This window comes from Achroia grisella, unplaced genomic scaffold (genome assembly GCF_030625045.1).
Source record: "Achroia grisella isolate CSIRO2021 unplaced genomic scaffold, CSIRO_AGI_Agris_v1 utg903, whole genome shotgun sequence".
Taxonomy (NCBI): domain Eukaryota; kingdom Metazoa; phylum Arthropoda; class Insecta; order Lepidoptera; family Pyralidae; genus Achroia; species Achroia grisella.
The window spans coordinates 3,050,139-3,076,973 of record NW_026713061.1 but is presented as its reverse complement, the minus strand read 5'-3'; the positions used below and the strand labels follow the sequence as shown (position 1 = coordinate 3,076,973).

The following is a 26,835-nucleotide window of genomic DNA, read 5'->3' as shown; positions in this document are numbered from 1 at the left end:
AGTTGGCAAACATATATTAATTATGGAATTTATTTATATCTTTAGTTGTCTAGTCCTTACAATAGCGCATGCAATATCTACGAACTAGAAATTTGATTACATTCATGTGCATTTATTAGTATTTAGTACTAAGTTTCTTAAATGGCAGTAGGCGCGACAAATAGTCTAAAGGCCAAGTCTTTGGTGTTAATATAGACTGCACTGGGAAGTAACAAAATGAAAAAGATTTGGTTTCTAATATCTATACAGGTATTCATGAGGTGTAAAGGCGAAATAATTAAAGTAGGGGTTATTTAGATTTCATAAAATAAACTGTAATAGACACGGAGGTTTAAACTGTTCAGCTGTTATTATAGAAGGTATTATGACATGTAATATCTTAAGTTAAGTTTAATTTTAACTTATATCGCTAACACGCAATTGCAAGCAATCTTTAAGACATTTACTAACTTTTCTGATATAAAAATGTATCTCTCGTATATATTAAAGATATAAAATCTTATTAATTAATTAAAACTCTCTATGCATTGTCCAAATGGAAGCAGTCGTGAATACTTATAGGTCATATACATTATGGTCTAGATATACTAAAGCTGAATTTAAATCACTATATCGTCCCGTTATTTTATCTAAATTTATATAGATTTACATCTCGATATGAACACCTATGCTATACATATATATAGTCATTCACAGAACTTGATGTATTTTTCAGTGTTTGTTTTCTTATATTTTTATCCCAATAGGTTGCAGGTATGTTGTAGGATAAAATATACTTACTACTACCAGTGGCCAGTAGTGTCTAATGGATATTGATAGACTCCAATACTTAACATATAATATACATAGGTACATGGTGCATCTAATTTCCTCAAAGTGAACACATTACACATTTATATACAAGATATTTATAAAGTAATTGTAAATTTATAAGGTACCTACATGGATCATAAATATATTCTAAATATTATACAACATTTTGTACTGACAAAATACATTTAAAATTGTAGATAGGACATAATAAATCATATTATGTTATAATCAAAGATGACTTTTAGTATTAAAGTGGGTATTAGTAATTTATCGTTAAATAAATGTTTTGTTATAGACCTAATAAATTTAAATATCATATTAGTTCTATCTGTACTTGACCACAAAAATAATTATATTCACTAAGAATATATTACAAATTTCATTAACATAATATTTGTATAAATATGATATATACAAATATGATACATATTTCATTATACTATCCTATTATTTGTAAGACTGCCAGTCATATCCATTTTATTCACAGCAAAATTAATCACATGTACACAATAATGTATGTACATATATTACTAATTAATTATACAACAGAAATATTCCAAGTATCCTTTTAATGTACTTGTAACTAATAAACTTAAATAGTTCACTAGTGTATAAATATTATATCATTAATAATATAAAACAGGAGGACAATATTTCTAAATTAATTTTATTACAGTACATATTATAGTTCAAACCACTAATTGCCAGTCGATAAATAAATTTGAACATGTAACTATGGCATATAAATAGAATATATTAGGACTGAATTAACATCTAATAAAAACTACAATGTTATTGTAGTCAGTAGAAAATATTACAGATATTACAAAATATAAAAACAGTTTCTGTAAACAGAAAACACAACACTATCCTTATATACCTGGCAATTTATGATATTGGACAACATAAGGTCCTAAGTAGGACAACCATGGTTTCTTCTTTTGAACAATTTTAGTCCTAATATATTCTAAATATAATAGTTGGATTAATTTCGTTTGTACAATTACAAAAACATTACTTAAATAATGATGTATAGGTTAGGTTACTACACGACTATCCTATTTTTATGAGACATCGTTTGCTCGTACTAGCAATATAATTATATTACGAAAAAATTGAAATATTATAAAACAGGACAAAACGCCTTTAGGATTTCACAAATATAAATCGTTGGTCGTACATTAATTTAGGCACAGATCCATAGCACCGTAAACCTACGGAAATGTCCATAATTACACATTAGTGAGTAGAAATGAAACGTGTTGCTGATATATTAGTCCACGAGCGAATCTAATCTCGTCAATCATTTCTTCTCGGCCGATAACTTTTAATATAACGGTTGAAATAGTTGTATTATGAAGCCTAGTTAAAGTCAGCTGCAGCTCCGAGTGTGAGTTGACGAGCAGGACTCTCGTAAACTTTTTTTTTATAAAAATAGACCATAACTTTAATGTTCATAAATGTCTTTATAGATTAAACATCCAGTTAAAATAAATTTGATAAATAAGAATTAAAAATGAACTTTATAGTTATAGTGAATAAGGTCTATTTTTATCAACATATAAAGTTTGTGAGGTTCCTGTTCCTCACTCGACCCTCGGAACCGCAGCTGACTTTCTCTAGGCTGTATTATTATACACAGGTACAAGTAGCAACAATTATCAACCTGAAGAAAATTGGTCAAACGGACTTGGCTCACGGGTTATATTCTCTAATATGGATTGCCTCTGTCATAAACATCTGTACATTATATTTTGACCAACATTCACTTACAGTCCAGCACTTAGAATACATGTGTAAGGTTCTTCGGTGCAAATATACAATAACAAGCAAAAGGTAACTACACCTTGGCAGTTACTTGGTAATATGGAGAAGTTTTCTGTCATAAATTTGACGGAAGAAATAGGAAGGGTAGAGATAATGCGCGTGCGCAGCGGCTGACTACAGCGAGGCGGGCGCGGGCGGAGGCGAGGGCGGGTGCGGGGGCGGGGCCGGGGCCGGGGCCGGGGCCGGGGGCGGGGGGTGCGCGGGCGGCGCGGGGCGGGGGCTATAAGTCGGTCTCGGTCCACTGCTAGTCGCCCCGCCGGGTCCGCCGCGCCGCAGCCGTGTTGTGCCGGTACACCCACACCTGGAACGGGAGCAATTTGTTGCTGAATTATGAATATATAGAAGAATATGTATGTCTTTCACTCACATATATCTAAATATGAAAATGTTATAGAAATTGCGTCAAGTAGCATATACCGGATGGATTCTTTGCCGTTCGGAGTTAGGCCTATATCATTAAGAATAAAGAACCTATATAAAGTAGAACCAATACAAGCATATATGTACGTGTAGGTTTCTATTTTAGTGTGATTTAAATTTTGCATGAATTTTCAGACTACACTAAAGCTGTTGGCCGCAGCTGGCCTTTATAGCTCTACCAGACGATACGGTAAGCATACATATCCCGTGCTATACAGATGCCTGCAAAGTGTTTTTTTTTATTCCAAGTAGTGCGACTTTGACTGGAAGACACAAGTGAATGTCTTTTTCCTATAAAGGAGATTTTATACAAAGAAGTCTGTATCACCTACTTCAGTAGCAGTAAATGGCTTTGCAAGCTGGGTTTCGGTTGAACAGTGAAATTACAAGGTAAACATGCCCTTTGTCCTCCAAAATAACAATGCATTATACCTATTAGGGAAACCATGGCGTCATATGATGTGACCTCCGTGGTTGTTATTCATGTATATTGGCGACAGCTGCCACTTATTATCAAGTGGGTCGTCAGTTACTTTGCCATTCCAGACACGAAAGTAATTTAGAATAGTCGGGTTTAAACTAGCATTAACAAAAAACTTACTTGGAAGAGTATAACAATATCTAAGGCGACTTGAAGTCCTCCACACACCCAAAATTGTGTAGGCGCTTCCCTTACTACAAAATATACAGTCTTGAATATGTCGCCGCATGTCCACATTACAACCATACTCAAGCTAAAAATAATAATATAATACCATTAATTACAAATTGTTTTATCACATAATAATAACTCTCGATGATACGACACAGCGCTATCTAGTTCCTAGCTTGGGAACAGACTATGTTCTAGACATCTTATAAAATACTTAGACACATTTTTTTGTAAGTACATACCAAATATACATAGAAAACACCCAGATCGATACAAACAATAATATTCACAAATACAGAGACATAATTAATAATCTTAGTCCCCACAGAGAGATACCTCAACGCGTATACCATATTGTGAAGCCCGTAATGCATTCTTTAAACACTTTATTGCAATTAATACAGAAAAGTATTCATTAAAAACAAATTAAACACCCATTACAAAGGACTGTCTTATCGCTAGCACTCTCAGTTAGACAATCTTCTTCTAGACGTATTTATAGTTAGGTATCGTATATGTATCATTTTTCATTAGCCTGTTTGTCATTGTAATTGTATGTAAAATATTAATACCGAAAAAAAAAATTATCATTATTTTACTATTAAAAAAAGAAATAGATAGTAAATTATTATATATTACGTTTAATGAATTTATATTTAATGAAAAGAACAAATTAATCACCTCATCCCCTCTGTGCTTTTATTCTGGAGATTCTTAGCGATCTGTGGAGATCCTAGCATAGCTTCAGTGAAAACAGCCAGAAAGCCAATAAGCTCAACGAATGGAGAGAATTCTATAAGTAGATATGTAACAGCAGCCCCAAAGACGGAGAATACCAGCATGCAGTCTACATAGCTCTGGAAATCGGTCCAGGCCCAAAAGTATTTTCGATCCATATCTGTAAAAAAATATAAAAATTATGTTAAAACAATTTTGTAAGCTATGAATCTGAAACCAAATGATTCCCATATGCCACAATGCAACACAATGCACACATAACAGTACAGTATAAGATATATAAACCTAAAGAAATAAATAGATTTTAAATTAGTCACTATCTTATAGCGTTTCACTAGAGAGATCCATACAAACAAAGGTCACAAATACACACACATTTGGAAATTGTATTAAAGTTTCAATATTGTAATATACATTTTTGAGTATTAAATATATTATCTTAATTAACCTAGAGAAACAATAATCTCACAAGGTTATTCTCAAATCATTCAAGATTTTTGTTAAGTATTTTTATATTAAATTTTCATCACTACTTTCCTAGATTACTAAATTTATCTAGCAATAATTATATATATTTAATAGTATACTATACCCACTGATATGGTTAAGTTAATTAATGTTACAGTCTAATTAACTTCGCTTAAGGATGGCTACAGATACTCGATTAGTAGTTAGGTTGCTACTTTGTATTCTTTAGACGTAAAGGGCGTAGGTACCAAATGCATCAATCGGAATGTTAGTCGCATTCGTACAACCTGACGATTAACCTAGTGTCTGTTACCAATATTAAGCTTCTATTTTCGATGAGTTGATTTTATTGAAGATTATTATATAGATATTAGGTATCAATGACACAAACTCGTTCTTGTTCTGTCATAGCTAAATATTAATCACTTGTTTTTAAATTATGTTTGTTATATTTATGTAATAGGTACAATAATTACGTATTAGGAAATATGATACAATACTCAATATCTTCATAAGTAAGAAAAGATGAATTTGGTTTCATTGCAGCGTAAGTATTTAGGTAGTTTTTCTCATAATTATCTATTTAGAATATAAACAGACTTGAACTATACGATATTTTAATAATGGAGTAATGTGTATATTAGATTAAAATATAATTATAAAAGATTAAATAATAGAAAAATATTTTTAGGAACCTTAAAAAGTAGAAAATAAAAACGTATTTAAAACCCCTTAGATATTTACTAGTAACAACAATAGTTTAATGGGGGTTTCAATAGCTTTATATTCAATTCAATTTCTATTTTCTGTTTTTAGGGCTCATCAATAAAGAAAAATCTTACATATTTTAACTTTGATTTATTTACAACTAAAATTCTACTTCATAAGAGATATATACATATATTTCAAAATCAATTAAGCATTGAAAATCAAAACATTAAGTAAGATGTTAACAAAATAAAATAATCTAATCTTTATTTTACATAAAAAATACTGTCCCATACCTAATATTGCGTAAAGAATAATATAACATGATAATATAATAAATGGTACAAAAAATGGTAATTATTAACAATTTGATTCCTGTATAATATATTATAACAGATCACTTATATAATAAGATAATGTATTTTTTTTTTATAATGCATGCAATGTATTTCTTTTGTAATGCATTTTTATTGTACATCAAATAGAAATGTATTGTAATATCTTATAGAAACAATAACCAGTCTTAAACTATCTCATTACTTAGATTTAAATAAATTACATTGGTAAATTATTACCTCAATATGTTTTCTAAATACATATTTTATTTTATTTTAATATATTTGAAAATATAAATAAATATACTCAATATAAATCTATTCTAAATAATATATAATCGAATTATAAATGAAGTTTAGACTACGTGCGCTACATTTTTACATTTAATTAAAATTAATTTAGATATAAAGGCAATTGATAAGAGAAATACACTATCAAACATGCTATTTTTAGGATTGCTATCAATAAATCTGCCTTACAAAGTTGAATCCATTAGTTTCGAGTAGAACAGCGATACTTGTTGCTATTATAACTAGTATTTTATCATCTGGGTAGGTACAAATTGGTCAGAGAGCATTGAACCAAAATGATAAAGCGTTATGGAATCGAATCACGTGTTCTGAACTTGTGATAGAAATTACAATTTATATTATATGATAATTATGATCAGACTTAGCAATGCAAATGTTTTTAAACTAAATTTATCAGATGTGATGTATGTAACTTTAAAATTTAGATGACTGACATCTTTAATTATAGCATTTTGCTTAGTTGAAATTCGTCAGTAAACAGGTTACAAATTTTATGAAATGAAAAAATAACATGATTATAATTGACTGAAAAAAAAAACAACCAATGTTCTGAAAGGCTTATTCACATTATTTCTGTTTATTAGAAACTCTCAATAAGAAAAACTTTTATTTAGAATTGAACTTCTTTCAGGTCTCACAAAAATAATTAATTCATGATAATACAAGCAAGTGTTAGAATTGTCAAAAATCTAATCTAATTATTATCACCCATTTAAATTGTCTATTTAAAAAAAATCACACTCATAAATAAAATTGAACATGCAGTATATAACATTGAACGATGATAAAGCCCAACTATTACAGACAATGCAAAACGATTCAGTAAAATATACAATTATATAATTTATGAAAATAAAGCATGAGATGTAATCTATTTTGCTGAAAAAAAAAACAAACAATGAGTGACTGACAATGAATAGGCATAATGAAGTACATGTTTTGAAGCCTTTCATAAGTGCTGACTTACCATAGAACCGTCGAGGCTTTTCACTGCCGGTGCTGATGTCACTGCGCTGGTCAAGCCAGCGCGCCGTTTCGTCCGGCTGAGCTGATCCATTCACACAACACAACAGTATATATAACATGAATATTGCACCTAATGTCACCACCAATACACCAACCACCAGCAGAACATAAAATAAGGTTAACAATAAAAATAAATGAACAAAATACACAAATAATAAAATTATTAATAAGTATAAAAAATAAAATATAATAAAACTAAATAAAGAAATTTTATACAATAAAATAAAAATAAGTAAGAAGTACAAATGTTAATAATAAATTAATATAATTAAAAATGTTAACAAAATAGCAAAATTAACAATACTATATAAAATACATGATCAAATAATTATTTGAATGTATTCCTAGTTCATAAGATAGTGCTACCAAAAACAGACTAGAGGAGGACAATAAGTAGAGAACAATAATTAATAATAAGTATATGTAGTTATATCCCAAAAGTAATATCAATACTTAATATAATATTTTATAAAGTATTGTTCTGATCAACATGTCACTAATATCTAGTTGGTTTATTATAAAGTACTAGGAAAGTATAAACATGCAGGAGGCTACAACACTAACTTCATTGTAAATATATTCCTTATGTTTCTTACTATTTAAAAATTTTATGAAGCATACTAAATAACTATGTCTAACACTTTACTCAAAAAGACCATGATAGAATAATAGAGAATACACCAAATAAATGCAATATCATCTATTCACTTTTACAAGAATATTTGGGATTAGCAAAGTATTATCATTCTTCCATCTCTATCAATCATTTTAGATGAGATTTTATATATCATCTTTTATACTATTGATCTATCTTAAGTAATACAGCACATAATAACATATAAAGAAAATGTGTAACATTTTAATTGAGTATTTACACATGGTATAATAATTTCAGGCACTACAATTGCTACTAGTTAATTAGAACGCATATAAAATATTTAATTAGAACATTATGTATTAATAACCATTCTTAACTATATTTTTAACAAGATCAAAGTGTATATATGTAGCAATATAAAAATATTGTCTGTGTCTCACTGATATGATAATTAATATTATAGATAATAAAAAATATTAATTAGTTACTTATTTAGTCATCTTGTTATTATATAATATTAAAAACAAGAAAAATATACAGTTTTATAATATTCTATAAACTAAAGAAATTTGTAACAATTGAAATAGTCATGTAATATTTTATTGTAACTATGCAAAAATAAGTATAACAAGTGTTTTATGTTTATAAACCAAAGGTACCATAATAACTGCATAATTGTATTATAAAGATATAAAATAAAATAAAAGCATAATTTGCTGTTTGATTATGCACAAAATTATTAAGCACACCATTGTTAACACAGTGTCCATACAATATTCAACCAATTACATTATTTGCCAATATAAATTATCCAAAACTGTCTGTGAAGCAAAACATTAATTAAATTCATTTAAGGTTATTACTTAATTGCCAGTTTTAATGAAAATGAGCATTGTGCTAATTCTGCCATATCATACTATTTTAAGGAAAGATGATATCATAATTGATTGAATACTAATATATATATATATGTGCATTCATTATATTATCAGTATTAATGCAAATATAAAACATGATGTTTTATTATGTTACAAATAAAGCACTAGCGGTGCTAAGAAAAAATGAGAATAAAATTTTACAACATAATTAAAAAATAACTTTGATGGCAATCTGAACCTTGTATACTCTGTTTCAATATGGGTAAGCTTGTTAAAAATTTCAATCAAGATTTGTGAACATGATCACAGACACACTATGTTATATAAAAAGTAAATTATTTATTCAGATTTTTAAGGTTTGATTTTAATACTTTGCCATATTTATATGAGCATTTGACTAACATATAGGATTTGAGTTTTTTAAATCAAAGATACAATTTAAAGCTATTATAAAAAAAAACCATTGTCAAAGGTTCATAAATATTATGAACAAAAAAAATGTCCAATCAAACAATTGAAATTTAGTAACTTGATATTTATCACTGGAGCATAATGTGAAATTAATTTGCAATATCAATGCGATTTAAAGTGCTTTAAGTATCAGCATAATAATGTATTTTCATAAAAGATAATATGTATGTAATTAACTAAAAAAATAATAAAATAATATATGAAATAATAGAGTTTAATTGGTGTACACATGACTAAAATATCTATGCTCAGAATAGGACTTCTTTGTTTATGTATTTATCAAAGCCTACTGAAATAGAGTATATAAACAAATATTATTATTTAGCAACTGGTCCAGTTTAAATGATTTTTATTATTCTGACATTAAACAACAAATTACACTCACCTGTAAATATCCTCTCCCTTGCTCTGATAATTTGATTCTTTTTACGAACAGTGACACACAGATGTATCATTATAAACATTGTTATGTTCATCACAATGCTTTGAATTAACAGTGGTAACTCATAACGTTTACCAAACCTGTAAATAGTTATTAATTGTTAGAACATTCAATGGGCACTTTTACAGTGAGTGGTGTAGTATGATGTCTGTCAAGTGTACTACTATATTAATATATATTATTTCGAAATTGCTACATTTTACAACATTTATTTAATTTAAAATAGTTTGTAATAAATATACTTGAACATACCAAAACAATATTCTTAGAGTGTTGGCTATTAAGAGAGCTAGGCACACATAAAGGGAGAACCCTTCAGCATCCTGAGTCCTTTTAATTTGTTTATATTGTGGAATGTATGGAGCGATACCACCAATAATCATAGCTCCAGCAGCTCCCCAACCAACTAAGTGGCCTACCGTAAGGCCCAACTCATCCGAAATAATCCAATCCATTGTGAGATTGTACTAAAGTTATGGAAGAAATGTTAAACAAATAATTTGTAACAGTTTTGTCTATAAAATATACTAGTGTTTTGGTTTACGCTCTTCATTATTAAAACAACTAAAATTACTAAACGAATTTATAAATAACTGTATAAAAAATAAAATAAGAGAATTTTAAATCATGAAATGGTCAATGAAACACAAAAACACAAGATGAAATCGCTCGATAATTTAATAAATGACAGTCAACAGTGGACATTTGCATAGATTATTCAAAGAACTACGTTGACAGTCAGTTTACACTGCACTGCGTTTTGCAAAATATATTATGCAACTTTTTGTTGTAAATATTTCGTGCATACTTATTTTGTCGCGTTTTAATTGAATTCGGATAAAACCTAAATATCACTATTGAAATTAATCTATTGTAACTACTTAATATTATATTTAATGTTTTGTGTTACTGACATGTGAGAGACGTTTGCTAAACATTACTGTCACTGTCATGTCAATGTTATCAGCTGTTTGTTGTATTATTTATTGTAAAATATTATTTTGTTCCATTAACTAAAGTTTTTAAATAAAAAGAAATTATTCTCAATATATTGTAAGTTACATATAAAATTTCATTTAAATATGACAACTGTTTCTAAATTGCTACCAGTTTTCCGATCTACTAAGACTAACAATTTAGTAGCAACTACGGAGAATATATTGAAATTTAGAGTACTAAATCGTCGTAGTTATTCAACTGAAAAAAATAGGGGCTTAACCAAAGCGACTGAAAGAGCTGACGTTTCAACTGATGTGCGACCTCTTGGAGAAAAGATAAAAGAGACAACTAAAACCGCGTCCTACACCGGAGTTATATTACTTGGAGTTGGTGTCACCGGTGTTATCTTTTACTACGTTTTTAGAGAATTATTCTCCAGCAACAGTGCTAACAGTATATATTCTGTGGCCCTTGAAAAATGCAAGAACGTAAGTAATTAAAATGATTTAAATGGGTAGTAGTGTTTTCAGCATTTACATAATACTTCGTAACTAGCTGAACAAGTCGGGTAATTTTATATAATGTAAATTTCTTGGCTTCTTATTTTTGTATCATTGTTATTTGTTTGTGATAAAGAAAAATGAACTTATAAGATAAATATTATTCTCAAGTTAATAATTATCATTTGTCTATCAAGTGTTTTTGATAAATCTTACAGAATATGTAAACAAACATTTCATCTCAAAAATGATCATACAAGCATAATCACTGAATAGAAATACTATTAAACCTAATCTTTAGGGTTTAAACTTTTTATAACAGTATTGATTGGTATTCACATTCTAAATTGTACTTGCTAACTATTAAGCTAAAATTGAAATCAAAATGAATGAATGATATTATAGAAAATTTTATATTGATGGTTGTAAAATGTAACAAAATATTATTCATATTTTTAATAAAATTCTTAATAATAAAATATAATTAACAATAATAATTATTATTGTTAATTAAATAATATAAAATTTTCTATAATGTCATTCATTATAATCAATAATATTAAAGAATAATATTATATTTAATTAATATTTACAACACCTGTCAAACTTAGATTGTTTATCATCAGAAATATTAACATATTTGTTAGGATGTATAATTAAAAAACAATGTAGCACTAAATTTTCAATTTCAAACAAACCTGTTATATCTTCTTATTGTTCAATATATTCATTCAAGCTACTTAAATATTACTCTCAAAACTTGGGCCTTTTTTAAAGTATGATATGATATTTTATTAAAACTATTGCCTATGAAGAAAGAAATATAAGTGTGATAATGGTAATAAAAATAAATATTCTTAATATATTATTTGTAGGATCCTCAAGTAGAAGATGCCCTTGGTGCCCCAATAAAAGGATATGGTGAGGAGACAACAAGGAGACGACGCACACATGTCAGTCATGCTGTATATGAAAAGGATGGAATTAAACACATGAGGATGAAATTTTACATTAAAGGAATTAGGAACAAAGGCGTTGTTGAGTTAGATATGAAACAGGTATGTTGGTATAGAAGGGGTATTTTATTTTTTTGTTGTTAAGTAATCTAATCTATTAGTCCAGTCCACTTCTAGGACACGAGTTCAAAAAGTAAGATGTCCTTCAGTATAAATTTTCCATAGTAATTTCCAGATGGACAGTAAAATTTGTTTTCAGTGTATTAAGTTAAACAATCATATCACTAAAAATCTTTCTAGGAAACATTTGCTTAATATATTTAAAACAATGGATAATGGTTTTCTTTTTTTTTTCAGAATGATTATGGAAATTACATGTGCCGATACTTACTAGTACAACTGGATGACTTCAGTGGAAAAACATTTATTATAGAAGACAATAGAGCTGATTTAGACAAAACAAAACCAGAAATTGGATTTCCTACCCTTAATTTAACTCAGTGATTATAAATTCATAATATGATGTAAATAAATATTTTAATAAGTAGGTAGAAAATAATATCATAAAAAATAAATATAGTTGATGTATGGTTTTATATTTTTGTTTCAAAATTCAATTTAAACGGATTATTTCAGAAATTGTATAAAGTTCATTAAGTAATATTGACTATATTTACATAGGAAAGTATTACTTCATTGCTCCTAATATTATTTATAATAATATTATTATTTATCCTCTTTTCCAAGGAATTATTTCCCAAGCCATTAATAAGCGGTTGTTGAAGACAAATCTTTTGATCTTGTTAAATATCCAGTAAAATATAAATACTAATGAGAGATATTGCGGCCAAGCCCATCTTAATTCTTGGAGTAGACTTGGAATATAACGTATTTTCGTTTCTGGAATCCTGATATGCATGTTCACATCCATATTGCCTGTGTGGCCATTTTGACTTCTTGAGTGCAACTTTTTGGTTTGGGTGATGACTGAAAAATTAAGTAAGTAAATTAACATTGTAACTTCACAACCTACCTTACAACTTTATTAGGATCATATAATTTGAGGACCTAGTAATCTATTTCTTTAAACTAGTATGTATAACTGTTATGTATGTAAATAAACTGATACATACACCTGATAAAAGAATATGATCATAATCATATTGACATCATGGATACCTTATATTAGTATGCCTTATTATATGTAGGATTATACGACATATGACAACCATTTTTTTGGTAGTTTGCCGGAAATAAAATAGTGTCGGTTTTTATTTACGACTGACTTTTCGATAGAAATAAGAAACACAGATATTAATAAAATAAAATAAATCCGTGAGGTTACAGGTTTTAGTACTTTGAGTAAGCTAAATATTACCTTCTCTATTAATGTACTGTTCCAGAATGAAATCAACAATATTTTCATTAGTATCCAAAAAGTGGTTCAGTAATGAGGTATTATATTTTGTGTCAACCATGTTTCGCATGCAAGGCAGGTGGGAGACTTGGTATAATTCAATGTCACCATAGTACTTGAGCCCAGATGGTGGTACTATAAAGTTTTCATGAATAACTGCTAAAGATTGCATATGTAGTGGGCATGTAGCCTGAAAATAAATACAAATTTAAATAAGAGAATAGGTAATTATAAATAATTTCAATATATTGGGTACATAGCATTAATATATGTATTTATTATTAGTTGGACCGTTATGGCCAGAATGAAACTATTAACCTTAATGGCTATAAATATCATGGGCGCTTTTCTCTTGTTTCTCTCATCTCATATCTATTTTCACCAGAGATGCCTGTACAAACTATATTCTGTCGGGGGAAACGGGATTGATCGTAATGTGGAGTAATGATCCCATTGCTAGTAATGTACCATGTCAGGTTGACTTCCACGCTGTGGTTCCCCCTGGAAACCATCGTGATAAATTGCTTGTGATTTTGTCACGTTGGGCTAACTGATCTGACTTCATGCTCATCTTATCATCTTCCACTGGTGCCCCGCCAGCGTATACCGTTAGCGCAGGCGGGTGTACCATTCCATTATCATCCTCAAAAAAAAAAACTATATTCTGTCCAGGGTGAATGGGATTGTTAGTAATGTGGACTAATGAACATATTGCTAGTAATGTAATATGTCAGGTTGACCTCCATACAATCCCCTTGGAAACCTTCCTGATGAGTTTCAGGTGAATTTGTCACAATAGGCTAACTGACCGATTCTCATGCTCATCTTATCATTCTCCATTGGTTGCCCGATAGCATAAACCGTTAGCGAGGGCCATCCACTTCATTATTCATTTTTTTATCATCATTAAAAGAACTGTATGCGATTTCATGGTAAAAATAAGAAAATTAGGTGACATCCTCCTGTACTTGTCTCTAATGCATCATGAGCTAATCCTAAGATGCATGCAAGTACCAGTATGGACTATGTTTCCTATATACCACATAGTTCTCAGTACTATATTACAAGCTTTAGGTCTTTTAATATTGCCAGATATATAATAGTATTTATAGTATTAATTGATAATAAACCTTCAACTGGAAATCCAATGCTAAGATTACTGTAATTGAAGCTATTGTTCTATCCGTTGGTACATTGAGATTGAATATAAAATTTAGCATGTCATTCTTCCCATCTCCATTATAATCATACTCCTGCACCTGGAACATCCATGAGAAATAATGGTAGAACACAGATTCAAGATAAAAAGGATTGATTTTATATAAGTGATATATTTCCTTCAATTAACAAACTTAAATTAAATTATGGAAGAAATATTTTGGACACAATAATTGCCAGCAGCTATTAAGCTATATTTTAACATTACATTAAAATTTTTAACCACCTGAATAAACAAATATATATATAGTTACCTAGAGAATTAAAATTTAATTTAGTTTTATTAAACCTCTATAAGAGATATAATTCAACTGAGGTTTTGGAAGCCCTAAAATAAGTAAGAAATACCAGACAGTGGTTATTTTAAAGTAATAATTGAGCAAAGAACAGGGATTTATAATAATATTCATTGACTAATTGCATAACTCTAGGCAGTCTTGTATTTTTAATAAATTATAATGAAATTGCAATTCTACTTGTACAAATAGTGAAGCATGGAAACCGGTCCTTAAGACATAACATCATGTTAAATCGAACAGTAATTAATCCAAGTATTTAGTTTGCTTAAATATAAGCATAATTAGTTTATATATATGTGTGTTCATAATAATTAATACTATTACTAATCACAACACATTTTACTTACTTGCATGCCAGCACAGTTTTCTTCATTGGAAATTTCTTCGTTTAATATTGAAGTTTCTGCACATATTATAGGTTGGCTAGGATCTACTGTCTCTGCTAGTAATAAATAGTCATACGTAAACTGTATAGTTGGTTGTTCATAATAAGTTTGAGACTTCAACCAAAACCCTGTAAAATAGTTTTTAATTTAATACCATCCACTGGGAATACAATTAAATGTAAGTGTAAGAAATGGTTGTTGATACTTGCATTTTATAGACTAAAATAGATTAAATAACTACCAAACTAACTAATAAAAAAGAACCTATTTAATAAAATTTATGCTTCGAATTTTCATAATGTAATTCACATACGGACAATGAAACAGTTCTGTCAATTAAATTACAACGTATAACAGAATTATTTACCTCTACTTCTATAAGCCACAAAAAATGGTAAAATTATATTTAACACCGTAGTAATTACTGTAAACAACATAGCTTTCGAAAGGAACCAACTTTTGTACTGTATTTCTACATTACAGCTGTACAGTTTATACAAGCCCATTTTATTAGCAGTTTGTGAGGAATAGAAAGAAAGAATATGTTATTTTCGTTGGTATTTATGATATGGTTTGTATTTCTGGTCTTTGAACTTTCTTATTATAATAAGGTTTGTATATTATCATTTCGATATTTTTTATTTTTAATACAATGGCTGAAATATATTTATTGATCAACAAACAAAATTGTTGCTAAGCAACCAATAATGTTGTACTATTCAATTATTGCTTAGTGTTGCAACTAAACTAATTGTAATGAATTTTGAACAGTACTCAGAACCCTAAAAATAAGTTTACGATCAAAATTACAGAATATTTTCATATCTACATTATAGTCAGTGGCTATTAATAAAATGTAACAAACAGGTATTTTATAGTCTAATATTAAAATGTATATTTATTATAAAACTTGAATATTTTCTTTTAGTAAATCCAGAAATAATTGCTTTAGTTATTGTTCCTGAATTTTAATATTTGTTTTGGAGAACAAAAAAAAAACTGTTTGAAAAGCCGGGCTCCATAGAACAGTCATGTAGTCGTTTTGTATTTAGGTACATAATTTCATTTAGTGGGTAAGTATATTTGGGAAGATGTTTAGAATAATATTTTTAAACAACCATTCGTTGAATAAATCGCAGTTGACAATTTGTATTTAAAAAAATTGCAAATTGCTGCTCGGCTAATCCATTAACATTGAATTAAAATATAGAGTGCTGAAACAAAAGAACCGCGTACTAATGTATCAGTTACCGCATGTGTCTCACAAAAGGGATATAAAACAAAGTGTTTTAAAATGTAAGAAAAGTACAGTCTCCGAAAAAAAACACCTTCCCTAACAAATCTTGTTATTATTATTATAAAAAATAGAGTTTGTGAATGTTGTTGTTTATAATGAATGCTTGTCACCAATTTTTTTTACATGCAAAAGCGATTCAGATGAACTCTCATACACAGATAGATCATATAGTTACCTATCAGATAAACGCATGGGATAGGTACTTAGGTATTACTCGAATTCATACGGAGAGCATCGGGGAATGAGCCTAGTGAATAATAAATATCTCGAATATATAATTTAAATATAAACGTATTACAGTTTAATTTAAATTAAATTATAGACCATATATTTCTGTGGAGGTCAAGCTGATTGTGCCATTGTTAGTAATGAACATATACCAGCAATGTTCTCCATGTAGGAGAACATTGCTGGCGCTACTGCTAGCTATATGTTGTATCCATTTAATATTATAAATATGAAAACGAGTATGTGTTCATGTTTTCTACATAAACATAGACATTAGACATTGATAGATTACATATTTTTCATATATGTAAATATATGTAGTTTTATTCGCGTGATAGGTAGGTGGACAACTGTGCTGCCTGGCTTAATTTCAAATTAGTGTCAAATAAACATTATTTTGTAAACAGTACCTACCTGCAGCATAAGTTCTTACAGTAGCCAGTAATACGTTCCTGTTTTTATACAAGTCAGTGAACACGCACAATAGTATTGCCAGAAACCAGGGTCGCTGGCGCCTGTGTTGACAGGCGAGACTTGCCGGTGACTGATCCCATTTCGCAGCTCTTGCAATAAAAGGGACTGGACATCATTTACAGGCAGCATTCGCTCTGGTGTAAACCCAGAGCACAGTGCGCTCCCCCATCTGAAGTTGCATTTATTAACTCACGTATAGCGTTTACGCCAAGATGTCCATGGTTCGAAGATCCAGCATGGACAGAATGTCCTCGAGTATGACATCCAGCATGACTGGTATGGGACTCGGCGGCATAACCGGATTGACATCAGGAATGAGTACTTTGAGCTGCATGAGGGAGCAGCAGGTAACAATTGGAGGAATGCCATCAAATTACGTCCCAGGATTGTCGGCTTATTATAATATTTCAAGCTTCTGTCATCGTCCAGGGCAGCCACGCCGCTGGCCAATGCAACGTGCTGGGCCAACTGCCCAACATCGTCCTGGTCGCTCTCATAGTACCGGCGCATTACATCGCATGAAGTATTCCTCGAGAAATAGCCCTAATACGCAGTATACCCACAATTTAATCTGTAAAATGGCCGACCAGAATGAACGTCGTCGACGTCAAGATACGTTGGATGTGATTCCCCAGAGTTATTACTCCCAGCAACCACTGAAAGTAGAATTGACTGAATTTTACTCGCGTGACAATTCCAAAGACCATCATACGGAACAATATGATTTGGTTAATGATAATATTCTACCCAATCCTGTTCTGCGAAGAGGTCAGAATTTCTTCTTTGCAGTACGTTTTGATAGGACGTACGATAAACAACAGGATATGATTCGAGTTGTGTTTTGTTTTGGTAAGTACATTTTTGTCCAAATTTACATTTACGTTCCCATCTACACGTGTTACGTGACACAAATTAGTCTTAATTGATCAATCAAACAGAAAACTGATAGTATATATTCATGTAACAATATAGCTCAAAAGGCTTGTGTGTAGTTGAAACAAAATTTGGAATCCTTCACATTACATTAACGGTCTTATAAAGATTTACTTTTGGAACATCAAAAAATATTATCATAGTTTCACTTTACTTTTTAGGCAAAATTGTTTTCTTATTAAAATACATAATATGATAGTTTTCAGACTTACACTTATTATGATCTATTACAGTATTACTGTATAATTGTTTTTATTTTATTATAGGTCCTAAGCCAAGTGTTACAAAGGGCACTCGAGTTGTGCTACCTGTCAACTGGAGTACACAGCAGGGAGTATTCCAACATTCCCGCGACATGATGGGCATGGGATTGGGAATGTCTCGAATGCAAGACACTAGCACTGGAATGGCTACTATGGGCACCATAAGCACTATGGGCAATATGAGTTCGATGGGTCCAGTGAGTGGCATTAGGGAAACAACTACGTACGGGGTTCGCCGTAGTTCATTCAGCAATGAACCATTGCCGTTACAGCATAGTCCTCTCAGTCCGCATGGGCCTTTGGACCGGCCAATATTGGATCGGTATGGAACTACAACGCAGCATTCTTCGTTTGGACGTTGTTATGGGTCGCGACATGGATCACGTCATGGGTCAATGCAAAATTTAGCAGCTTTGGCTCATGATATGGATAGGTGGGATATTAGTATTCAGCGCCAAGATGGGAACACTATTACTTTCCAAGTCCACGTTCCCGCCACTGCACCTGTTGGCGCATGGAATTGCTGGATACAGACCAACCGGTTTGGCCAGCGCGATAATCGCCACGACTACAAATGTGATGAAGATGTATATATCTTGTTCAATCCCTGGTGTCGTGAGGATTCCGTTTACATGGACAATGAATCATCCAGGAAGGAATACGTTCTCAATGAACAAGGAAAGATTTGGTGTGGTACTTGGCGTCAACCAAAGGGCAGGAAATGGATTTATGGACAATTTGATGATGCGGTCCTCCCAGCATGTATGTATTTGCTAGAGAGAAGTGGTTTAGAACATTCGGAACGTGGTAATCCAATCCGTGTTTGCAGAGCTATCTCCTCTATGGTACGTTAAGTTTATAAACTTAAGCAACTTAGCTTAGATATATCATTGCTAGATACTTATTTAGACATTTCCGTTAATTTCTGCTATTTTTTTTTTAATTATTTTAGATTAACTCAAATCATGATGATGACGGTCTAATGGTTGGGCGTTATGATGGTGAATACAAGGACGGAGTAGCACCTCATGCCTGGACAGGATCAGTGGCTATCTTGGAGCGGTACCTTACAGATGGTGGTCGACCAGTGGAATATGGGCAGTGCTGGGTATTCTCGGGATTGGTTGTAACAATCTGTAGAGCTTTAGGTAGGTATCCAATTAGTTGTAAACTATTAGTCCTCTGAAAAAATATTTTTGATTTTTATAATATATACCTTTTTATTTCTAGGTATACCGTGCCGTTCGGTAACTAACTACGTGTCAGCCCACGACACAAATCGTACTTTTACGGTAGACAAATACTTCGATCGTGATGGCAATGAAGTACCCAACGGGCCAGATGAAGATTGCTATGACTCATGTTGGAACTTCCACGTTTGGAATGATGTATGGATGCAACGACCTGATTTGCCACAAGGTATATTATATTAAATGTAATGAAAAGTGGTTTGGAAACATTCTACTGATTATATAAAATTTAATGTTTTTTTTGTGAGGACGGATGTATAGATGGAGATGGATCTCTGTTACTCTAAAACTACTGCACGGATTCGAATGAAATTTGGTATATATATATGTAAGTTAGAATTGATTAATCCTTTTATATTGAATAGGTGTTAAACTATTATCCCGGATAGGGTAGTTAGAGGTATTGACAATTGTCGACATCATATTAAACGTAATAGCATCCAACGTGGTAGGAGGCAAGAATGCCGCCGTCTCTCGGTTTTGTTATTATATTTAATTGTTTTTGTCTGCCAGATTTTAATTCAGAAACTTATGGATGTAATTCGGGGTATCATCTCTCTACCTGCTTATACAATATTAACAAATTGTTTTGGTATAGGATACAGCGGCTGGCAGATCATTGATTCTACGCCTCAAGAGGAGGCAGAGTCTGTATATCATTGCGGGCCTGCCAGCGTCGAAGCTGTGCGCCGTGGGGAAGTCGGGTTCCAATATGACACCCCATTCATGTTCTGTCAGCTCAACGCAGAACTGTGCCACTTCCAAGAGGAAGAAAATTCTGAGTGGGGCTTCATCAGGATGGCATCAAATCAGTACCAGTAAGGGCTAAATGAATTATATTTAATTATTAAGTTAATAAATTTTAATATTTTTGTTACACGAGAATCGCACCATTGTATGCACGATGGTTTCTTGTGAGTTATTTATTATATTATAATTATCATATATTTATTTCCTTAGGAGTCCAAAATATAACATATATATAATTTAATACTAAATGGTATCCGCGTTTTCGTCTGTATTTCAAAATAACCTACATCCGTTATTCTTATACAATGTATCTTCACGTTATATATTAAGATTTGTTCAGGCGTTTAGTCGTGAAAAGGTGACAAATCCAAATCGACTGACAGACAGATACACTCCCGCATTTATATTATTACAATGTTATGGACAAAATTGGTGTACTGAATCTTTTTTTGACCTAGTATTTAAATTATTGAGCATTCTTCAGTGACATTTGAAATCGTAAGAAATACTACTTACTTTACAGAGTGGGTCGCAAGATTCTGACGAAGAATCCCAATCGCGATGATGACGAGGGTGAAAGTGATATGTTAGAGATCACTCATGAATACAAGACTGTGGATAGCTCATCTCCTGAACGGCTCGCTGTTATTGCCTCGTGTCGTGGTTACCAACGCTTGCAGCAGTACTACGAGTATCCTGACCGTAATTTTGAGGATGTCTACTTTGACCTTATGGATATCGATATCGTACCATATGGTCAACCCTTCGATTGCACCATGAACATTCAGGTTTTAAAATATTTTTCAATATAATTTGTAGTTATAAGGGTAGAGGAAGGCCGAAAAAAGATGGATGGACTGGTGTGAGAGATGATATGTTAAGAAAGGGAGTAAATACATTATGCCGACCCCAAATAAATGGGACAAGGAAGAAACAGATGATGATGATGATAATTTGAATGGTAAATAATCATCATCATCAATTGGAGGAACTATGTGATGGTAACTGGAAACTGTTGCTTGAAGAACATGAACAGCACCAATGATATCACGGCACTAAGTGAGGATCATGTATTGGCATATTAGTACACTAATATGTCATGCCTCCCTGTAATTTCGCTGTCATATACCTACCTTTATCTGAAAACACAGTCTTAAAAGCAATTTGCTTGGCAGTGAATATAGGTGGTAAGTGGCAACCGTTGCTTATTATTAAATTAATACGTTTAGCAAAAACTTTGTACACATTTTTACGAAAATGAATTATGGTCGAATTTCAACTACTGTACATGATTATAAATGAACTCATACGATGACGTGATTTCCGTGGTGATGATTTTGTATCCTGTATCCCTAAATTCACTGGCATATCTCGCTATTCAACCGAAATACAACTTACAAAATATTCTACTTATCGCAGATTTAGGTAAGATAAAGACACCCCATATATATAGTATATGAATTTTAATATAGTTTGTGTGTTTGACTAGTTATAAGAAAAGTTATATTCTCTGTTCTTTTCACAGAATAAATCACACGAGGATCGTACCATTTGGTGCGTGCTGACTGCGTCCTCGTGTTATTACACTGGAGCGATTGCGTCCCGTCTCCGTCGAGCTCAAGGAGAATTCATTGTGCGCGCAGGACAGCGTGAAGTTCTCAAATTGCACATCACGCCTCAGGAATACATGGATAAGTTGGTGGACCATTCTATGGTGAAGGTTCATGCTATGGCTTACGTGAAGCAAACGCGTCAAGCATGGTCTGACGAGGATGATTTCCCACTTCACAAGCCAAGGATGCAGGTTCAGGTAAATAAAGCAAATACTACCAATTTTAGTTTACTTTTTTTATGTGTAGCCTATTTACATTGTCGTGATTCAATAACATCCAATTTCTTTATTATCAGTTAGCTTTTTCTAAAAAGATGATACATTTACATAGACCGACAAAAGACGCACTTTCGCATTTATAATGTCAAGTAACAGTCTATGTATATTTACATACATTCAGTCAGTTATTTAATGTTAGGTTTTATGCGATCAATTAATGTATGTCTGTCTGTCTTGTTAAGGACCGGGCATGTAGATTGACACATTGATGTTGTTCGTGGGATATTGACTGACATATTCTGTTTACAGGTTAGAAGCCAGCCTTGCATTGGACAAGAATGTTCTGTAACATTCGGCTTCCAGAATCCATTGAACATTCATCTAACCGATTGCTACTTCACCTTTGAGGGTGCAGGTATACAGAGGCCGCGTCAGGTACGTATTTCTATTGACACCAAATAAATTAGAGGATAACTTGTTTTTTTTTGTAATTGGAATGGCAAACAAACTAACAGCCCACTTGATGGTAAGTGGTAACCTGAACATCACTATGGGTACTTCGTTATCCTGTGGCAGCCGTGATACTCATGCGTTGCCATTCTAAACCATTAGGATATCATACTGTAATTTTACTGCGTAATCTGCAAGTGGTTATTTTCTTCATTCACAAAGAAACACTTATTATTTATTACAAAGAATCGGCAACCCTATTCTTTGGTATTCAATGAAAAACAGCCGACGTTCTTGATTACTGGAATAGTAAGAATGGCGTAGCCAAAAAAGGCACGTCTCGATTTCCATTCATAATAACAATCAACGGCGTTAAATATTTTCCTATTATTAATTAATGGTTAATACGGCAACGTTGGCACTGTCGTTTGTTATTGTATTCTTATGTCACAAGTTTGAACCCATTTATCTCGGCTAACTCGGTTTCAGGGAAAGTTGTTGAAAAAAATTGTACGTTAGGTACCATGAGTAGTTTCACATCCTTGAGGCTTATATCACTATGAATTGCGATTGGTTTTTCCAGATAAGGTTCCGGGACGTGAAACCGGGTGAGTTCGTGAACTATCAGGATAAGTTCGTACCTCGTCGGCACGGTGAGCGCCGCATCGTGGTGACGTTCTCGTCGCGGCAGATCGACGAGATCTTCGGGTGTACGACAGTGAATGTGCGCGGCTAGCTAGCCCCCGGGCCCCGAGTAACGTCTCCGCGCGACTCCCCGGGGCCTTCATCGCCGCCTCCTCAAATGGACCGTTCATACACTTCACACGTTGCACAGGACCAACATGTGTACGTCCAAGAGGAGGAAGTCGCCATATTGAAAACAATTTGAACGACCAGTTTGCACAGATAATGTTGTTGACTTTACGTTGAGGATAGTTTTTTTTGGCTCGTTGTATTCAATATACGACTGTTGTGTTAGTTAGGTACTTCTATAGTACTTTTTATGACGACGACATGGCTGTTTTAAATGGACTCTAATAAATAATTTATTTTTTTATCTAGTGTGGCACCAGCACAATGCAAATTATGTTAAAACAAAAAAATATATACTCACCGTGTGATTTGTTTCCACTTTTAATATTGATATTGATGTATCCGTAAGTTAAGGAAACCGATGCTTCGTGTGCCATATAATTTGGTTTTATCTTAATATATCTAAATATTTTATATAAGATCGTAGAAATAAGAACTATATATAAGCTTATTTAAGAATCTACGCGCTGCATATGATTGTATACATTTTTATTTTTTTTATAATTATTGAAATTATATATTTATCAAATTATCTATATATATAATCAAATTTTGCACTGTGTTTGTGTGTTTTTGGGATCTCAAAAATAAAATGCATTCACTGCAACTATTGTTTTTTATTGTATTCCACTACGATTATATTACACATTTTCTACATTTTTCACCCTCTATATGCGGTATATAAGGGTTGGAAAATGTGGTAAGTAGGTACCTATCTAATTTTAAAAATGTTTAAATACATTTTTTTATTTGATACATAAGTACCTATGTAGGCACGAGGTACTTGTAATATTGGGGTATCAAAACAATATTTTTTCGGTGTTTATAGTACCAGACGCATTGCTACACAGGAATTTTCGCTACCATAATTATTTCAACCTAAAATTAAAATTAGAAATAGCATGATTACTGGCAGCTTGCCCATCATTCTTTTTGTAAAGCTTTATATTTGCTACTTTTTTGGAACGAATTTATAAGTAAGTATGAGTATTTTTGTATTTTTTAATACCTAATAGTAGAATGTCGCTCCTGTCACAGCATTAATAAAAGTACGTTATTGCTTTATGTTTCCATCTCTTATTTAAGTAGGTATTTGAAACTAATAATTCTAATTATAGTTACTCCGTACTACTGAAACAAAGTAGTTACAAATAGCTGACCTGAAACGTGCTTTGGCCACGTTTAGGTTGAACCATGAGTTACAATACTGTTTTATGCTTAAGTTTACCCAATGACCGACTTTTGTCTTGTAAGTTGCTTTTTGAGCAAAGACTGATATTCTTCCAATTATTTTAATGTCTCGCTTTATTTATGTACCTATCTAATGTGGTTTATTTTTGTAACTGCATGGCACAGAAAGAGAACGTTAAAAATATTAAGTTTTTAATTTAAAAATCTTAATTATCAAGAAATCTAAAGGTTAAATATGCTATATCTAGCAGTTATGAAATGTAGATATCATACCTAGCAGATCAATTAACAGTCGTGTACTCGACTGATTGGTTGTTCATTTATATATCTATCTATTGTTATATAACACGTAATAAGTGTCAGTTCAGAAACCTAACTTATTTATAAGCGAAAGTGGATTAAATTTGTAATACCCTTTCTCTCTAAAGTTCCAATTATATGTCTATCACAGTTCCTGAAATTCAGTGATGAGAATATGATAATCAGAATATATCTATATATGTTATTTTAAGATATCTTAAAGTAACAAAATGTAGCTTAATTTCACAAACTTATAATATACCATACAGTTTAATTAGTCAATAAAGTAATGCCCTTGAAACGGGAAAAACCAACCGTACGTGGGTTACCTATAATACGAATTAATGTTTCTGGAATGTGGCAATAAATTCCAGGAACAATAGAAAATCAATTAAACAATATATCGTATTGTGAATTAACAGAAAATGTTGAATGTTCAGTGTTAGTCCGCGTTGTGTGACAAGGTTGCATGATGATGTCATCTGTAATAAATTAATTAATACGTACTATCACACCTACATAATTGTATCTAGTATGTAACGGATTTCAACGAACTTAGAGAGCGCTCTAGCCTTGTACATAATTTGTTAGGTACCCATCTATGTATTTTTTTGAACATATGATAATGGAATGGTCCCACTGCCTACCCTAATGGCATACGCTGGCGGGGCACCAGAGGAGCATGATAGGATGAGCATGAAGTCAAGTCAGTCACTACATCGTGGAAAATTTACTAGAAATATATCTATCCGATTATTTCCAGGGGAAACATGTTGAGGTCGACCTGACATTGCTAGCAATGGGGTCATTAGTCCTATTTTTCTATGCTTATTTGCTATTAAATCTGCATTATGAATGTGGCGATTGAACACAATAATAACCATTCTAAAAACATTTAAAAATTCGGTCGTTTGAAAAATGATATTGGAAATATCATTTAATCTAAGTAGGTTTTTTGATCGATTGATTTATCAACATACACACACTTACACAAAAATTGAGATGTATTTGGAAACATGTTTTTATATATGATTGTAATAGAAAGGAGTCTGTAGATACTTTTTGTGATGTATTGAATTACTATCTTTGTTTTAATCTGTATCGACCTACAAATGTAGCTAAGGCCGTAATAAATCTGACCACCGTTATACAGTAGGAGATAATTTTAACTTAAACAAGTCATATTTTAACGCGAGGTATTTTCTTCAACAAACAAGAGATAAGAGGGTTCCTGATGTAGAAAGTCAGTAGGGAGATACACAACTCTATGACAATAATGGTAGTATGGTTTATTTCTTAATTTAAATTTAAATATTTGTCATAATTTTAAAATATCATAGCTATTATTTTTCATAGATAATAAATAAGATTTACCACAATGGTTCTGTTTTGCATTTCTTTATGAATTTATCTCCTGTAAAAATGATAGCTTGCTTTACGCCTGCGTCCCATCAGTCTTACATTTTAAGTCAAAACTTGTATAAATATGAACTGCTACCTAGCAAGAATTCATTCATGTCAATACGTATTTGATCGAGTAATAAAATAAATTAGTTGTAGTGATCAGATCAGTAATTACCCTTTCACGAGTCTGTGGAATGAGCCTGCCATCTTCAACCTATATGTGCAGGTACAAACCCGTCGGCGATTGT

At 31.6% G+C, this 26,835-nt stretch overlaps 4 protein-coding genes across 6 annotated transcripts; 2 read left to right on the top strand and 2 right to left on the bottom strand.

Moving 5' to 3' along the window:
• Nucleotides 1–2,856: 2,856 nt before the first annotated feature.
• Nucleotides 2,857–10,253, bottom strand: LOC131853492 (solute carrier family 66 member 2). Of its 3 annotated transcripts, none has more exons than XM_059204383.1 (6): nucleotides 9,941–10,253; nucleotides 9,632–9,768; nucleotides 7,241–7,369; nucleotides 4,394–4,610; nucleotides 3,662–3,794; nucleotides 2,857–2,941 (listed from the first exon to the last, which is right to left on the bottom strand). In XM_059204383.1, the coding sequence occupies exons 1-6, from the start codon at nucleotides 10,141–10,143 to the stop codon at nucleotides 2,885–2,887; spliced, it is 876 nt and encodes a 291-aa protein (XP_059060366.1). In that variant the 5' UTR covers nucleotides 10,144–10,253; the 3' UTR covers nucleotides 2,857–2,884. The 3 variants fall into 3 exon arrangements, with proteins under 3 accessions (XP_059060366.1, XP_059060367.1, XP_059060368.1); XM_059204384.1 differs by having other exon boundaries at nucleotides 7,241–7,321; XM_059204385.1 differs by lacking the exon at nucleotides 7,241–7,369.
• A 459-nt stretch (nucleotides 10,254–10,712) lies between these two features.
• Nucleotides 10,713–12,679, top strand: LOC131853494 (mitochondrial import inner membrane translocase subunit Tim21). The gene is made up of 3 exons (XM_059204386.1): nucleotides 10,713–11,115; nucleotides 12,003–12,185; nucleotides 12,441–12,679. The coding sequence occupies exons 1-3, from the start codon at nucleotides 10,771–10,773 to the stop codon at nucleotides 12,585–12,587; spliced, it is 675 nt and encodes a 224-aa protein (XP_059060369.1). The 5' UTR covers nucleotides 10,713–10,770; the 3' UTR covers nucleotides 12,588–12,679.
• Nucleotides 12,680–12,698: 19 nt separating this feature from the next.
• Nucleotides 12,699–15,938, bottom strand: LOC131853491 (transmembrane protein 231-like). The gene is made up of 5 exons (XM_059204382.1): nucleotides 15,771–15,938; nucleotides 15,365–15,531; nucleotides 14,631–14,759; nucleotides 13,462–13,690; nucleotides 12,699–13,070 (listed from the first exon to the last, which is right to left on the bottom strand). Exons 1-5 carry the CDS (start codon nucleotides 15,907–15,909, stop codon nucleotides 12,814–12,816), a joined length of 921 nt encoding a protein of 306 aa, XP_059060365.1. The 5' UTR covers nucleotides 15,910–15,938; the 3' UTR covers nucleotides 12,699–12,813.
• Nucleotides 15,939–17,448: 1,510 nt separating this feature from the next.
• Nucleotides 17,449–24,169, top strand: LOC131853556 (hemocyte protein-glutamine gamma-glutamyltransferase-like). Its single transcript, XM_059204476.1, has 9 exons — nucleotides 17,449–18,251; nucleotides 18,602–19,443; nucleotides 19,551–19,746; nucleotides 19,829–20,017; nucleotides 20,447–20,666; nucleotides 21,122–21,386; nucleotides 22,124–22,408; nucleotides 22,739–22,864; nucleotides 23,463–24,169. The coding sequence occupies exons 1-9, from the start codon at nucleotides 17,615–17,617 to the stop codon at nucleotides 23,613–23,615; spliced, it is 2,913 nt and encodes a 970-aa protein (XP_059060459.1). The 5' UTR covers nucleotides 17,449–17,614; the 3' UTR covers nucleotides 23,616–24,169.
• The last annotated feature ends 2,666 nt before the right edge of the window (nucleotides 24,170–26,835 follow it).

What these genes read in the sequence shown, in the direction of transcription:
- LOC131853556 (XM_059204476.1), top strand. Translation starts at nt 17,615, where the DNA reads ATGTCCATGGTTCGAAGATCCAGCATGGACAGAATGTCCTCGAGTATG. An exon ending in TCGAGTTGTGTTTTGTTTTG is followed by an intron (nt 18,252 to 18,601) that starts GTAAGTACATTT and finishes ATTTTATTATAG; the next exon opens with GTCCTAAGCCAAGTGTTACA. An exon ending in ATTGCACCATGAACATTCAG is followed by an intron (nt 21,387 to 22,123) that starts GTTTTAAAATAT and finishes TTCTTTTCACAG; the next exon opens with AATAAATCACACGAGGATCG.
- LOC131853494 (XM_059204386.1), top strand. Translation starts at nt 10,771, where the DNA reads ATGACAACTGTTTCTAAATTGCTACCAGTTTTCCGATCTACTAAGACT. An exon ending in CCCTTGAAAAATGCAAGAAC is followed by an intron (nt 11,116 to 12,002) that starts GTAAGTAATTAA and finishes TATTATTTGTAG; the next exon opens with GATCCTCAAGTAGAAGATGC. An exon ending in TTGAGTTAGATATGAAACAG is followed by an intron (nt 12,186 to 12,440) that starts GTATGTTGGTAT and finishes TTTTTTTTTCAG; the next exon opens with AATGATTATGGAAATTACAT.
- LOC131853492 (XM_059204383.1), bottom strand. Translation starts at nt 10,143, where the DNA reads ATGGATTGGATTATTTCGGATGAGTTGGGCCTTACGGTAGGCCACTTA. An exon ending in AAAAGCACAGAGGGGATGAG is followed by an intron (nt 3,795 to 4,393) that starts GTGATTAATTTG and finishes TATTATTTTTAG; the next exon opens with CTTGAGTATGGTTGTAATGT. An exon ending in ATATTGTTATACTCTTCCAA is followed by an intron (nt 2,942 to 3,661) that starts GTAAGTTTTTTG and finishes CTCCCGTTCCAG; the next exon opens with GTGTGGGTGTACCGGCACAA.
- LOC131853491 (XM_059204382.1), bottom strand. Translation starts at nt 15,909, where the DNA reads ATGGGCTTGTATAAACTGTACAGCTGTAATGTAGAAATACAGTACAAA. An exon ending in TGTGGCTTATAGAAGTAGAG is followed by an intron (nt 15,532 to 15,770) that starts GTAAATAATTCT and finishes ACTATTTTACAG; the next exon opens with GGTTTTGGTTGAAGTCTCAA. An exon ending in CATTGGATTTCCAGTTGAAG is followed by an intron (nt 13,691 to 14,630) that starts GTTTATTATCAA and finishes ATTTATTTTCAG; the next exon opens with GCTACATGCCCACTACATAT.